The sequence below is a fragment of the Oryctolagus cuniculus genome, chromosome 3, assembly GCF_051225735.1.
Source record: "Oryctolagus cuniculus isolate XC-2025 breed Fujian yellow rabbit chromosome 3, ASM5122573v1, whole genome shotgun sequence".
Lineage (NCBI taxonomy): Eukaryota > Metazoa > Chordata > Mammalia > Lagomorpha > Leporidae > Oryctolagus > Oryctolagus cuniculus.
In genome coordinates this window covers 152,847,712-152,864,058 of record NC_142869.1, presented here as the reverse complement: position 1 = coordinate 152,864,058, position 16,347 = coordinate 152,847,712, and the positions used below count along the sequence as shown (strand labels likewise).

General features: G+C 37.8%; 1 protein-coding gene across 3 annotated transcripts in view; it reads right to left on the bottom strand.

The window, feature by feature from the left end:
* CFTR (CF transmembrane conductance regulator) overlaps positions 1 to 16,347 on the bottom strand; it is a 221,603-nt gene that overhangs the window by 137,779 nt on the left and 67,477 nt on the right. For all 3 annotated transcript variants that reach the window (XM_089327932.1, XM_051847972.3, NM_001082716.1), the window contains 4 exon segments: positions 9,713 to 9,928; positions 6,134 to 6,223; positions 4,742 to 4,905; positions 3,488 to 3,613 (listed from right to left, as the gene is read on the bottom strand). In XM_089327932.1, the coding sequence (XP_089184058.1) occupies positions 3,488 to 3,613; positions 4,742 to 4,905; positions 6,134 to 6,223; positions 9,713 to 9,928 (596 nt within the window).

Sequence of the window (16,347 nt, the reverse complement as noted above, 5' to 3'; positions counted from 1 at the left end):
GATCACTCCAGAAATTGTTCAAATGAAGTTTCAGGCCCACTTCTCAAAGACACTCAGTAAACCTGCAGTAGGGTTCTAGAACCTACCTTCTAGGAAAAGAATCTAAGTTATTCTGTTACAGATGGTTCTTAAAAAATTATAGGATGAGGTACTGCATCCAGTCTGGCCCCCTTATTTCAGGGTAATTATTTACAATCATACAATATTATGTTATAATTCTCTAGCTTGTATTGTAAATGTGAACTTTTATAAAACATCTACATGAGACTTAGAGATTACAACAGGCAGAACATAGGGAATGCAGAGGGTGGCGAGAACCGTGGACAATGTTACCCCAGCCCCGCTCTTCTAGGAATCATGAAGATTGAAGTCATTGGTGATCCTTCCCCTCTTGCAGGGAAGGACAACTGAGCTATGAAGAGAGAACTCTGGTGGCAGGGAGCACTGGCTGGGCCATGGCATAATAGGGTGGCAGCTGGCATTTGGACACTAGTTCTATGCACTTATACAATTCAGAAGAACAGTTTTCATGCACAGGTGACAAAACTTGAAGGAAATTTTGTTAAGCCTGAAAAAACACTGTAAGCCTGGGCACACTGATGAAGAAAATGGAGTTCCAGGAGCGTAGGGTAGATTGCAAGCACAGTATAATGTGAACTAACAATTACCTAATTCAGCCACTTGATATTAAAAACAGATTATGATGTTTGACCTCATCTGAGTTTGAATCCTGGCTCTGCCAGTTATACCTATGTGATCTTAAGCAAGTCACTCTTTCCTCTGACTTTATACAATCTACAGAATGAGAGCATAGCAGAGGGTCTAATACTTGGAATCTAGCGTGTGTGTTCTTTCTCCTCAATAGAAAACAGAAACATATTGAATAGTTTCATATCAATAAAATGATAGAACTGGTTACAAAAATGTTAACAATAAGTCAAAGTATATTAAAAACAAGTGTGAAGAATAATAAGAAGAGGAACTGTGAGAAAAAAAAAAAACAACAAAGACCATTGCTATGGCACAGCGGGTTAAGCCTTAAGCTGCCACTTGCAAGCATCCTGCATTCCATGAGTTCTGGCTGCTCCACTTCTGATCAGCTCCCTGCTAATGCACCCGGGAAGGAAGCAGAAGATGGCCTAACTGCTTAGGCCTCCCTGGAGGGAGTTCTACTTCTCCTGGCCTCAGCCTGGCCAAGCCTCAGCTGTTGCAACCAGGAGAGTGAACCAGCAGATGGAAAGTCTCTCAGTCTCTCCCTGTCTTGCCCTCTCTCTCTGTAACTCTGCCTTTCAAATAAATAAATAAATGTTTTAAAAAGAGAAACAGAGAAAAAAGAATAATGGATCCAAGAACATTTATAAGAACCACCCAGAAGGCAATACTCACCATAATCAAATCACTAACACTTTATGAGTCATAAAAATATTTTATCAGTTTCTTATAAAAAAATCAAAGTGATTTTATCACCAAAGAGCAATAAAAGAGTGGATTTTCAGGGAGCTTTGCATAGCCTTTGGTCCTATTCAACAGTGGCACAGGCTGAGGTGATTACTCCTTGGAAGAGCATCCTGTCAGTCCCTTCCAGAACAGTCTATTTGCTCTGTTGAGAGGCAATTCTTGCTTCCCCATATTTACGTCAGTACTTTCCAGCCTTTTCGGGTAACAATTTCATGCCGGATTATACAGGTTACAACCAAACATTTGCTATTACAATTGGTCAAACCGAAATTCAGAGTTGAACGGATGGATTTCATCATTTAAGGAAGAGGAAAAAGAAAAAACCAAAGTCAAGAGAAGTCAGCAAGGAGACTGAGCTGCCCACGAGCTGATCATGAGGCTGAAAAAACCAGATCCTCCAATAACCTCCTCACCAACCTTGCTGCGCCTGCACCTAGGCACAAGAGTGCCAGCAGGGACAGGTGAAACGGAGCACTCCCTTCTTGACGAGAAAAACTTCTACCACTAAACAATCCCCCAAGATCCTCAGGGACGTTTCTGGAAAGAAAATGCTATTCCTTTCCTGGGTTTGTCTTAAAAGGCATAACAGAAACAGGTGGCCCTAAATGTTGGGGAAATAAACACTCTTTTACTCCTTTTATTTACATGGCAAAGGGCTTAGCTTTTCAGCATTTCTTCTGTTGTTCCAATCACACACCTGCAGCTCAGCTACCACTGTCCATGGATACAGCAGGCTGAACTCGCAGCCAGCCACACTCACTCCCTCCCAGAGGATGCTTGCCTTTCCAGTGTGTTTTTCCCCGTGAAACTCATGTGCTACACATCTTGAAACTCTGTCCCTTTGCAGTATAATGACAGCTGATGAGTCTCTTAGGAGTTTTTTATTTTTTTAATCCAGCTTGTAGAACACGGAACTTGACGAATGAAAACGGGTTTCTTGGCTACAGAAATGCTCTAGTTTATATTTTACCCCAAATTACCTCAGCAATCACATCTACTCTGTGCTGTACTCTTTCTTTTGCCAGATACAATCTTTACTAATCAGCAAAAGGTAATCTGAGGTGAAAAAAGACTAGAAATAGGTGCCAAATAGTGGCTCTCTCTCAGAAGGTGGCTTTTATTTCCTGAACTGACTTCTCAGGTAAATGGTTTACAGAAACACAATTTATGATTTTTACTACGTTAAGGAAGCATAAACATTATTTTGAACAACTGGAGGACTTTTTCCATTTTTCATGAGTAAACATATAAGTTAAGAAAAATTCAATAACGGAAAATCACTTATTTGAGTAAGAATCGTATGTTGTTATCAGACTGCAGCGTTCTCATCATTATTTTAATGAACCAAGTGTGTTAAGCCCATGAGAGTATTCTAGGCATGGAAAGCCAAGACACTCTGGAAAACAAAAACAAAAAAAAAAGACCTAAATGAAAGATCTCTGCGAGTGAGATCCCAGTGGAAAGAACGGGGCCATCAAAGAAGGAGGTACCTTTCTCTGAAGGGAGGAGAGAACTTCCACTTTGACTATGACCCTGTCAGAGTAAGATCGAAGTCAGCGAACTCAAAAGGCTTCCATAGCCTTGGCAACTCATGACTAGAGCCTAGGGAGATTACTGACGCCATAAACAAGAGTGTCAAATTGTTAAGTCAACAACAGGAGTCACTGTGTACTTACTTCTCATGTGGGATCTGTCCTTAATGTGTTGTCCAATGTGAAGTAATGCTATAACTAGTACTGAAACAGTATTTTACACTTTGTGTTTCTGTGTGGGTGTAAACTGATGAAATCTTTACTTAATATATACTAAATTGATCTTCTGTATATAAAGATAATTGAAAATGAATCTTGATGTGAATGGAATGGGAGAGGGAGTGGGAGATGGGAGGGGTGCGAGTGGGAGGGAAGTTATGGGGGGAGGGGAGCCATTGTAATCCATAAACTGTACTTTGGAAATTTATATTTACTAAATAAAAATAAATAAATAAAGATAAAATTCTAACAATCTTATAATTATTATAACCACTTACTGTCTTAGGTTTTCAATCATTTTTTCCATCGCTTCCTCCCAGCAGTATGCTTTAACAGATTGGATGTTTTCAATCATTTCTGAAGTGATCACTAGTCTCTCATTGATCTTTCCAGCTCTCTGATCCCTGTAAATCAATCAGTCAATCAAATACTAGAAGCAAACTGTATACTCAGAACTGCTCAGGTTTTTAAGAAAAGCCACATTTCTTTCATTAAACATTCGGGGCATTTATTTTATTATCAAATAGGTGGTAACAAAAAGAAGAGCTGCCAATTAGTAAATGCCTCCATTTTGAAAGACACTCTGTTACATAGATTCCACATAGGATCCCTAACCCTTATGACAGTGGTTATTTCCATTTCAAAAACAAACAAACAAACAAAAAACATTAAAAAAAAAAAAAAAACCCAGAGACTCAGTGAGAAGTAGCTTAACTAAGGTCACTTAACTAAGAAATGTGCAATCAGGATTCAAGCATCGACCTGACTCCAAAATTTGTCCATGTTTTCTCACACTCCAGCTGACAAACTCAAGAAGTCCTCTATCATAAGCGAGATGGGTATCACAGATTCTTTCTGTAATAAAAGTTTAACTAAGGCCCTGGTGTGATGACCTAGGAAGCAATGTATAGAAAGGCAATAGACTACACAAAATTTATGCATTCTTTTCAATTGACATAAATCTTGTACCAATTTTAACCAAAATTTTACAATCTATAAAAATGCACAGAATCAACACATTTATCAAAAAAAATTTCTATAGAGGGGCCAGTGCCGTGGCACAGTGGGTAGGGCCGCTGCCTGCAGTGCTGACATCCCACATGGGTGGTGCTTTGAGTTTCTGCCACTCCACTTCTGATCCAGGTCTCTGCTATGACCTGGAAAAGCAGTGAATGATGGCCCAGGTCCTTGGGCCCCTGCACCCATGCTGTGGGAGACCCAGAGGAAGTTTCTGGCTCCAGGCTTTGGATCAAGCCCAGCTTCTGCCATTGTGGCCATTTGGGGAGTGAACCAGCAGATGGAAGATCTCTCTCTGTCTCTCTCCTTTTCTCTGTATCTCTGTCCTTCAAATAAATAAATATTAAAAAAAAAAAAGTCTCATCGATCTAGGAAGTAGAATTTGCAGCATTTAAACCTCGCCTTTTTACTGACACCCAGGATCACAGTTCAGCGCACAGAGCAGTCTTGGTGTTACTAGAATGGACTTCTGGAAGACCTGGTTTAAAATCCTTTCGAGCTATGAAAACAATTACCTGTACTTCATCATCATTCTCCCTAGCCCGGCTTGAACAAGGGCAAGGACTATTAGGAAAGCAAGGCCGCAGAAGGCAGAGGCCTGTAGTAGTTCCCAGAGCAGCCCCATCAGCAGAGTCACTTGCAGAGGTGAAATCCACACGAAATGGGCCAGCGCAAGCCCCTGGAAAATGAAAGCACAGGAGAACAAGTGGCATTTTATCCTCTTCCTTGCAGATCAGACAATTTCGTATGAAAGAACATGAGCCCTGTGGACTTCTGCAATCCAACACCTCATGCTTCTGAGCACAGTGAAATCTAGGCATTCCTTACAGGAGCTCACAGCGATGTGCTAAAGCGTTCTCCACACAGCCTGGGTTTCCCCAAGGAACAAGTTTCAAATCACTGCATTTTTAAGTATGTTTTTATTTAGTGGAACTGATGCTGAATAGCTCAAGTATCATGTCCATAATTTATTTTCAATACTCATTTCTCTTGGGATAAAGCAAGAGCCATCATTTAGAACATAAAACAATGAAGAACTCAATCCAGACAACTACATAACTCTACTAACAGAGATATGCAGATTAAAACATGCCCAATCCAGCATAAATTGATTTAGTATTTGCTGTGAGTCCAATGTTATGTTAACTACTGGAAATGCAAAGATAAGTAAAACACATTTGTTGGCCGGCGCCGCGGCTCACTAGGCTAATCCTCCGCCTTGCGGCACCGGCACACCAGGTTCTAGTCCCGGTCAGGGCGCCGGATTCTGTCCCGGTTGCCCCTCTTCCAGGCCAGCTCTCTGCTGTGGCCCGGGAGTGCAGTGGAGGATGGCCCAAGTGCTTGGGCCCTGCACCCCACGGGAGACCAGGATAAGTACCTGGCTCCTGCCTTTGGATCAGCGCGGTGCGCCGGCCGCAGCGCGCCAGCCGCAGCGCGCCAGCCGCGGCAGCCATTGGAGGGTGAACCAATGGCAAAGGAAGACCTTTCTCTCTCTCTCTCTCACAGTCCACTCTGCCTGTCAAAAAAAAAAAAAAAAAACACATTTGTTGTCCCCAAGGACCTTGAGTGTATTTGTCACATAAGATGGCAGAGGACAAGAATTGCCCAGAGTATCATATTCAGCCAAAGTAAATAACCAAGTTAGAGTATTAAGGGGAAGCAACGTCTAATAAAGATTAAGTTCTGAAAATATTATTAACAGCAAGCTAAGGTGCTTTCGAGCTGGGAGGCTCCCTCAGGCTCAACTGGTTACCCAAGTTAGTTTTCTAGGTTTCCAAAAACAGGGAAGGGCAAGAGGGGTCCCACTTAACCACCTATAATTGTTATCGGACTTAGGAGAACTCCACCTTTGGGGATGTATGATTTATAACAACAATGCATAAGAGATTAAATCAGTAGGTACATACTTCATCAAATTTGTTCAGGTTGTTGGAAAGGAGACTAATAAGTTGCCCAATACTTATTTTATCTAGAACACGGCTTGACAGCTTTAAAGTCTAAAAGAAAAATGGGAAGTTAGGTGAGGTCAACAAGCAAAAAACAAATACATGTATAAGTAACACAACAACACAGCTGAGGAATTAGGTTACCATGCATGCATTTTTAGGATGAGACAGTGAAAATCATCTCCAGTTCATCCAGCTTAGTATCTCTCAGAGTTATGAATACGTCTCTCAACAGCAAGCATTATGCTGACGCATCTCTGATTATTCTATTTTCCAGCATACAGACAGGAACTATTTTTTTCCTTCATAGTAGGAATGATATTGTACTTAAATACCCATTTTTATAATGTAGAAAGTCTTTTTTGTTTTGTTTTGTTTTGTTTTGTTTTGTTTTGTTTCATCTTAAAGGATGAAACCAAAGCAGTACAATTTGAGATTAAAAGCTTAGCCTCTAATTTTTCATGCAATCCCATATAACTCAATTGAATAAAACCACAGTTAAAGGCAATACATGTATGTTATGAAAAACTGAAACATTAATTTAAGAAAAATTATATTAACAATACAAAATCTTAAGTTTTATAAAGAAAAATACAATGACTTACCCAAAATAGTTAAGCAGGTAAAGCAACTTTTATCTACTTACTTATCTATAAATTAACTTAAAAGTGATTAAGTAAATGAATTAACTATGATGATGAAAGATCACAATATTACTTTTCCTGTAAAATTTAATAGGAATTGATTTACCATTAGATGACTTTGATTGGAAAGTATCCATCTAATATTTGTTTCAACTGAATCCATCACATATTTATTGAGTATTTAGTAGACAAATCAAATAGATATACCTAATGTCTGAAGGACTATTATTGATTTGTTAAAACTTAAGTCTTGCCTTAAGGCAAACTAGTACACAAATAATTGAATAGAGGTGATAAATTAGTCAAGGGAAATAGAAAATAATAAGATACTGATTTGCACAGTACACAATGTATACATATATTGGAATATCACATAAGTATTTAAAATTTTTATTGTCAATTTTTAAAATTAAAAAGAAAAGAATAAGCTAGTTAGGAGAAAGTTCACACTTCTGGTTAGAAAAATCTTGAAAAATTCTATAGAGATGGATTTGGAATAATGAAAAATGTTTATATAAGTAGAGATGGAGAAGAAACCAGGGCATTTCATTCCAAAACAATGGCAGAATAACTCGAGAGGGCAAAATCCACTAAGCTGGATCCTACATGATTAAGAAACAAACTCAATCTCAGGTGACTTTCTGCACAGGGCTTACCAGATAGCTGTGTGCACAATAAGAACTCAGTATTCGTTAGTTACTTCTGCATTTTTGAAATGCACAGGCAAAGCTCAATTTTTTTGTATTGAAAATTTAAAGTAAGATGCTTCATAATTGCAGAATTTGGAATAAGGTAAAAAAAAGAAAAAAAAAAGAGTGCTCTATCACAAAATGTGGAACGTTGCAGGAAGGGTCCTATGCACCTGCTACAAAGATACAACAGGTCAGCTCTGGGATAGGGTGAGACTTGAGAAGGACCAAAGCAGAGTCACATGAAAACACAGTTGCATTCTTTGTTGGTGATGCCAAGGGAGGCCCAGTAAGTGTGGCTAGTGATGTAAAGCAAACTGGGTAAGAACACAGATGTTCCATGTTGAGAAAGACAAGATCGTATCTCACTTAACATCAACTATTCTCGCCCGGAAAGTACACATGTTGCTGTGTTTGTACTACCTGTTACACAAGGACTTGTTTACAAGCTAACCTTTTCTGTCTCACCTCCCTCGTAGCCTACTGCACCTCATGCCTTCCTCTTCCCATGTCACTCGCTTGGACTCACCACTGCCGTTCTAGTGTGTACTTCATTTTCTCTAATACTTTGGAAATCTCTCCATCTCAGGGACTGATTTATCTATTTTTAGCTTAATTTATTTATTTACTTACCTTTGGTATAGTTTGTGTACCAAGTTGGTCTTAAGTTTCCTTATCCAGAAAATACAAATAATAGCACTGACCCCATGGAGTTGTGGGCAGATACAATGAGACTGTGTAATTGAATCATTCAGAAGCTTGGTATGCATTATCCCTACCTATTAGTTGTCATTACGACATACACTTTTTAAAATATTTATTAAGTTAAATTCAACTTTCTTTGACATGCAAACTGTGTAGATTCTCTATCCTGAAGAATACCTAATAATTCCTTCAATTCTGTAAAATTTCTGCATCAAAACACAATTTTTGTTGATTGATCACCCATTTTCTCAGTACTTGTGATCTGAAGAAATTGTTTCTGAGGCAATTGGATTAAACTGTGAGCTCGATTTTTTTCATCTGCCTCCATAAAAGGTGTTTTGGAACAATAAAATGTGGTTATCAAGGTTTTACAGCACAATTGACCTTGTAAGTATATCATGAAGGTGTTATAGGTTAATTATTAGAGGTGAATTTCAGATCCACGTCACTTATAAGCTAAGTACATAATGTTTTTACACTGGAATAGGAAAAAATAGAAGAACAGTAGGGCAACATCCAAATAATTCGATCAAAACCACTTTCTGTGATGACTCAGCAGAGCCAAGTAGTCATTACTGGTATTTAATCAGGTTGAGGAAAGAATATGCCATTGAAATGACCTGAAATCATATTTATAAAGTAGCTAAATGTTCATTTGAATTCACCTAAATCATTCTTCAGTATCTTAGATTTTACCTTAGATAATATATACACACAAATGCAGAGTGTTTTTGTATTGTGTCAATGCATGTACTATTCCAAAAACTTTAAATTTGCAAGAGTTACAGGATGATAAAAATCCAACTCAAAATAGCTAATGGATATCACCACTTGTAACAGCTAGTTAAAATGGAAGCTTATTGCTTCGTTTATCACTAATAATTGTACATTATACCAGGACTAAGTACTTCAAAATTTGTGGATGACAGAATTAAAAGATGTTTGTCTTGCTGCAAAATAATTTTGAAATCCACACATAGTTTTTCATAATCCACATTTTCTGTGAACCATCTGAAGATCCCGTCATAATGTAAGGATTTCAAAAAACATTTGCACCAAAATAAACTTGTCTTTTAATTTCAATTTCTACAAACTTTTTGGAGCACCCTCATACTCTTGTTATTGAACATAAAGATACATGGTATTTAACCAAAAGTTGATATTTTGCCAATGACTTTTATGCAAACTTTGGGTATTATTTTAATAGAGAACCTGGATTCAAAAAAATTTGATAACATCACTAATGAAAAAAAAGAAACCTATAATACAGGCAGCTTACAGAACATGCTCAATAAAAAATAGTTAAAGTGAATTATTAAGGGAAATTAAAACTATCAATTAAAATTAATTGCAAACATCAATTAAACACTGATTGAATTAAAACCACTTTTTTTTTTTTAGCAGTGTCTTATCCTTTTACTTATCAGAACCTATTTTATGGCATTTAAAATATGTACCAAGGAGAATATACAGACCATGGAGACTGTGCAAGCAAGTCTTACCTTCTTATAAATCAAACTGAACATGGCTATTCTCATCTGCATTCCAATATGATGAAGACCAAAAATTGCTGGGTGTAGGAGTAGGGTCCTCACAACAAAGAGTAAGCACAGACCTATGCCCAGGTAAATGGCAATGGAGCGCTCCACCTTGTTGTCTGGATCATAGGAAGCTATGATTCGCCCCAATAGGAGAGGCTGTACGGCTTTGGTGACTTCCTGCAGAAAGTGAAGAGGAAAGAAATTAAAAATCACCTCTCACAATTTCATCTTTAGGGGAGTAAGCAAAATGCACTTACACAGAGGATCACATGATATATAAACTCCTGACACTATTTTTAATCTCTGAGTACTGTGAACTAAGATTTGATTTAGGATTATAGCAAAAGTCAGTGGGAGACAAGTTTATGTCTAAGGCATTTTTAACTAAAAAGTAATAGTGACCATCAAACAAAGGTGTTGTTTCTGAAATGGTGTGCTAATTAGTAACACTTCCAGAGCACAAAACAGCTTCTAAAATATTACCCATTTGATGTCAAAACAAATTTAGGGCTCAGAGTAGGCAGTATTATTTTTGCATTTTGCAGATGAAAAAATGGAGTTAAAAGAGACCTAGTGACTTGATGTCATTTCATAGAACTTGGAAAGTATTCTGAGATATGACGTTACTTTTGGAATGAACATCACTTCTCAAGACAACCAACCACGGAGAGAGGAGCCAGCAGCAGGAGGGAGGGCCATGCCAGCTTAACTGTATTTAAATGCTCCTTAGCTGTCTCGATGGGGTGGACATCAATGCAGCAGTTTGCTGCAGACTCACCTCAGGCCCTTTGCCCATGACTCATGGACTCCTCAAAGGCCTGATTCAAAGAGGGAGCACGGAAGCTGTGTTCTTCCAAATCTCTCACCAGGTCTTCCACCAACTACAAAGCCAAATTGCCCATCAAATTCACCACCACTTTTCTACAATATATAGAAATAGTTTTGAACCTGGGGATCTGAACTTGGGATGTCCAATTATTGCTCTTCTTGCTCAAATGCCTTCAGAAGGGAAAGACACATACTTCCCACCCCCGTTTTGTTCTTTTGTGACCTAGTGAAGAGGGGATCTGGAGCTAAGTCATGCCAGGAAACGGTGTTACGCCAACTGGGCCCATCCCAAATGCACATTGCTGAGCTTTAATGCATTGCCACCATACTGCCCAGGATTGCTCTGCTTCGCCTATAAGTTCACTTTTCTTTTCTATTTTATACATCTTGTTTAAACTTCAAGTGCCCAGTACTACAAGCTCCTCATTCTCAACAGATGACCATGCTTTCTACATCAACTTCATCCCTGCAAGGAGTCCTGACCTAGAGACAACTGTCACTGATTGATTGCTGGCTTTGTGTAGCTGCCCACTCTGTACTTCACATACAATACTTCATTTTTGAATTAACTGTGTAGACCAAAGAGCCACACACACACACACACACACACACACACACCCCTCAACCTTTACCTTTACAAAAGTTTTCAAACTAATCACAAACATGAAATACTATAGTACTCTCATTTCACATAGCCATATTTTAAATGCCAGTTTGAAATATAGCATAGCATTTTCTCCTTAAGAGAAAATTGCTTAACTTACTACCCAGATAGAACATATTAATAGTTTGTCCTAGCCTCTGAGGAGCGCTGCTTTCTTTTTATTTCTTTTTTTTTTTTTAAGATTTATTTACTTATTTGAAAGTCAGAGTTACAAAGTGAGAAGAAGAGATAGACAGAGAGAAATCTTCTAACCTCTAGTTCAGTCCCCAAATGGCCACTACAACCAGGGCTCAGCCAAATTGAAGCCAGGAGCTTCTTTCAGGTCTCCCACATGGGTGCAGGGGCCTAGAGACTTGAGCCATCCTCTGCTGTTTTCCCAGGTGCATTAGCAGGGAGCTAGATCTGGAGTGGAATAGCTGGGACTCGAACCAGCACCTATATGGGAAACTGGCACTTCAGGCAGCAGCTTAACCTGTTGTGCCACAGTGCTGCCCCTGAGCATTGTTTTTTAAAAAGAAAATAAGTAATACATTACTACTTACTGTGTATCAGTTTATGCATGCTTTGAACTTTTATTACATGGGTATTCATGTTTAGAAGATATAAATATGTCTACACACATATATAAGTATAGAGAATTGTTTCTGAGGTTTTAAATTCTATATACCTGACATTCTTTTTGTGCTTTTTCTTTTTTAATTTAACATTTTTTTGACATTTACCCCCACTGATACTTGCACAGCTGCTTCCTCTATTCTAAGTGCTGTTTAACTTGCCACCCTTTGCCACCGAAAGACCAGGTGTACTTTCGAATTATTCTACAGTGGTGCAGTTGGGTTGTTTCCACTCTGAAGCTGCATTACAAGCAGTGCAAGTGTTGGCCAGGCCATTTTTATAAAATTCCACTTATGCCTACCATATTTTCTCCAGAATGGACCATTTCATTTCAAAATAACTCCTTATACTAGGAAAATTTGCAGTTGAGATAAATCTTGGATTTAAAAGTATATATCTGCGCTACATTTTTTATAATGTGCTTACAGCGGCAATATTTCAACCTGAAAATTATTTTAGATTAATATTTCATCCTAGAATCTTTCTATATAATGCTGTTTTTCATAAACAAAGGTCAATATCACATTTACTTTGATTCCTCTTTCTATTAATAGTGGCTTTACAGCTGGCTAAAAGGCTCTCTTGAGCTGCAAGGCACTGGATGTATTATCCATGTTGGAAGTACCACCTGTGGCCATGAAGCAACAATCAGGGAGTATTGGTGTTTACCGGATAAAATTCCAAATGCAGCATCATTTCTTGTTTATTGAGAGATAATAACTGGAAGTGCATGAACTGTGAATGCACACACCGCATGAAATTAACTGCTTATATCATGATTAGCATGAACACTTTCTCCCTTATTCAGAACTCATTCCTCTACACACACACACACACACACACACACAGGCACTTCAAAAAGTTCACAGAAAATTGAATTAATGGATAAATTTATTATAGGGCTAGAATTTTTGAAATATGTACATAGTTTTTTCATAACATATGTTTTCCATGAAATATTTGAAGCCCCTCCTATACATGAATTTCAAAAATTTCTATCCCAGAATATTTTTATCTTTTACTTCCATTTTTGTACAAACCTCTTGAAGTGTTTTTGTATATATTTATACACACACACACAAACACACACACAGAAAGAAAGAAACAGAGACAGAGACAGAGGTGCCAGCGCTGTGGAGAAGGTTAAGCCTCCACTTACAGTGTTGGCATCCTATATGAGCACCGGTTCGAGTCCCAGCTACTCCACTTACCATCCAGCTCCCTGCTAAAGCACCTGGGAAAGCAGCTGAGATGGCCCAAGTTTTTGGGCCCCTTCACCCATGTGGGAGACACAGAAGAAGCTCCTGGCTCCTGGCTTTAGCCTGGCCCTGCCCCAGCCATGGCAGCCATCTGGGGAGTGAACCGGCCAATGGAAGCTTACTCTCTTTTTCTTTCTTTATCTCTCTCTCTCCTTCTCTTTCTCTGTATCTCTGCCTTTCAAATAAAATCTTTTTAAAAAGAGAGAGAGAGAGAGAGAAATATACAGGGAGACAGAGAACTCCTGAAAAATTACATCAAAGAATACAGAATCAGTGTCAACAATACATTGCAAAAAATAAGTATATAGATATTTCCAAAAAGCAACTCCTGTTTATGGAATGCTTAAAAGAACATTCTGAGAAAACAGGTAACTATTTTAGCAAATGAGCTGTAGCACAGACTTTTTAGTTAGAAATGTTCAGTCTTGCATAAGTTTGTTTTTCTTCCTGTTGATTAATTTGAACTAAAGTCTCTCATTGGATCTCCATTACATTTTTCCATAGCCTCTCATCTCTATCACAATAAACTCACTTGTTGAATTGTTATTTTGGCTGCAATTCATAGCAAAGCAATTAAAATGTGTATTAATCTGAATGGTATGCTTATTTTATAAACTTTCTTCACTGAGTTCATTGTTATCTTGCCTCAACCAAAAGAGGACATCATCATCTTTTGAGTGACAGTGGCTATTTCACAAAGACACTGGTGGTATCACGCTGGCAGGGCATATGTTCACAGAATAAAATGCAGTTGGTTTTTGGTAGAGAAAATTCCAATAGTAGGACCATCTGCAAATAGCCAACCAACATAAACTTCACCACCAAATAGAACTGTTACAATTCAAGGACAAAATTAGCTCTCCACACCCCACCCCTACTATAGTTTTTCCTAATCTCTTTTGAGCATCATGTTCTCTAATATTGACAATGGAACCATTTACAGATATCACCTGATTATTTTTTATTTGGAAAAGAAAACAATGGTAACTGATACCCAGCTCAATCTATGAAAAGGTCAAGCCATTACTAAAATCGCCCCAGGAGTGAATGAGAGAGACACGGTCCTGAATTCTCCATACACAACACCTCTGCACACCTTGCTGCTTAATTCTCCATACACAACACCTCTACACACCTTGCTGCTCTGTTTCAGGGGCTCAAGAAATCTCCTGTTTTCCACCTCATTAACTCCTAGCAGCAAGTTGAGCTTGCATGTATTGAGGATTATTTGAATATTTAGTAAAGGTTTCATTGGTTTTTATGACACACAGATGAAGATGGAATTCACTTAATGATTCACCTTGATAAGACAACTCTAATAACTAGGTTTAAAAATGTTAGCGTGACAGTAAAAGGAACACTGACTCCAGAGCCATGAGCCTCAGGTACCTGCACCAGCACCTTAATGACACTCTCTCTGTCACCTTAGTCACTTTCCTTCTCTGGACACTTTTCCTCACTCAGAAACTGAGACACAGGGAAAACTGATCATGAAGGTTCCATCCAGGGCTAACATCTCTGATTTTATGATCTGAGTCTTAAGAGTCGCATGGAGGAGATTAAGTGTTCCTTGGGTAATTATCCTGGCCCACATCCTGCCACGATTGCCCGTGTTTTTTATGCTGAGAGGAATGCAGGTCTGAATAATGTGAGTTCAGAGATCATACATGGGTAGAGCAAGTAAGGTTAGCAAATACTTCAAGTGACTGTATTTTTGGTGGGAATAATCAGTGCCCTGGGAAAAGTTAGAATCCTGACAATACCTCCATGTTGTGCGTAGTCTCACACAGAACTTTCCAGATCAGAGCTCAAAGTCATTGTAAATGAGTATAAATTCTTTGACTCTCTCTTTGCTACCTGCATACAGAGAACAGCACCAGACATTTCTAGAGATGGAAAAGTCTGTTTTAGCTGGATCTTCAGCCCATGAAGAGAAGCTCAGTTGAAAATAGAAAATAGGACTCAGATTGTCAACTAAATTATATGAATAAGTCCTGATAACTTTATTTTAAAAATTATGGTTTCAAGCCTACAGCACAATTGTTTCTAATATAATTAGAATGGTTGAAGAATTTCCAAGGTTATAGTTTCTGTTGTGTGTGGTCACTTAATAAAACCATCATCATCATCTCCATTTGTTTTAAACATTCTTTAGGTCTTAATCCTAAGGAAATCTAGGACAGTTTAATACTGAGAAATCAATTAATAGAATACCAATAGACTACACAAAACTGCATGATTATTTCAATAAGGACTAATGGATTTGATAAATCTTTAATCTTTGTTTCTGATAAAAGTTCAGAATAAACTTGAACATAAAGATAACTTGTTACCCTGAGAAATAACTTCTCCTTCAAAATAACAATCATCCCCACCATTAATAAAACCCTAGAAGCTTTACCATTAAGGTAAGAAAAACAACAATAAGAATACTGGCTGTTAGGAAAATTCAACTCTTTCTGGTTGTTAAAGCAGCCCAACAAGAAAAATTATTGAGATATAAATATTGGAAAGAAACAGCAAGAAATATCATTATCAGCAATATGATTGTTCATATAACACATTTAATTGAATCCAGTGTTTACTAGATAGAGTTCAAAGATAAATATATTAAGGAAACAGATTTGTGTAAACCAAAAATAATTAAACAACTATCCCATTCATAATAACAATATAATAAAAGATGTTATAACACCAATAAGATAGAAAAAGAGATATGTTGCAGAGTACATGCATATTTCTCTAGAACATGTTTTATATAACATTACTAGAAGATATTTTAAAAGTCTCAAAGGAAGAGACTCAAAAGTTCCTACAAATAAAACTTGATTCTGCCAAGACTACATTCTCCTACATGTTATTTTATTATGTCATTTTCATCAAAATTCCAAATGAACATTTTGGAAGTAAACTTTTAGCATCATAAGAGCAGAGACCATCTATCTTAATTGTAGTGATAATGCCAACCTCATACACAACACTAGCACAGAGCATCTCCTCAACAAACATTCGTTGAGTCAGTGGATAAGATGATTCTAAATTTCACTTGGGAAAAATGAGTCTAATCAAAAAGCACTTAAGGAATAAGAATAATGTATGAGAGGATTTTCACTACTGGATATTACATGATGAAGCTATATTATTAGGTGGCATGACAAAGAAATAGACTAATTGATCTGTAAAGTCTAGAAATAGATCCAAGCACATGTAATATTTTCATATATAATAAA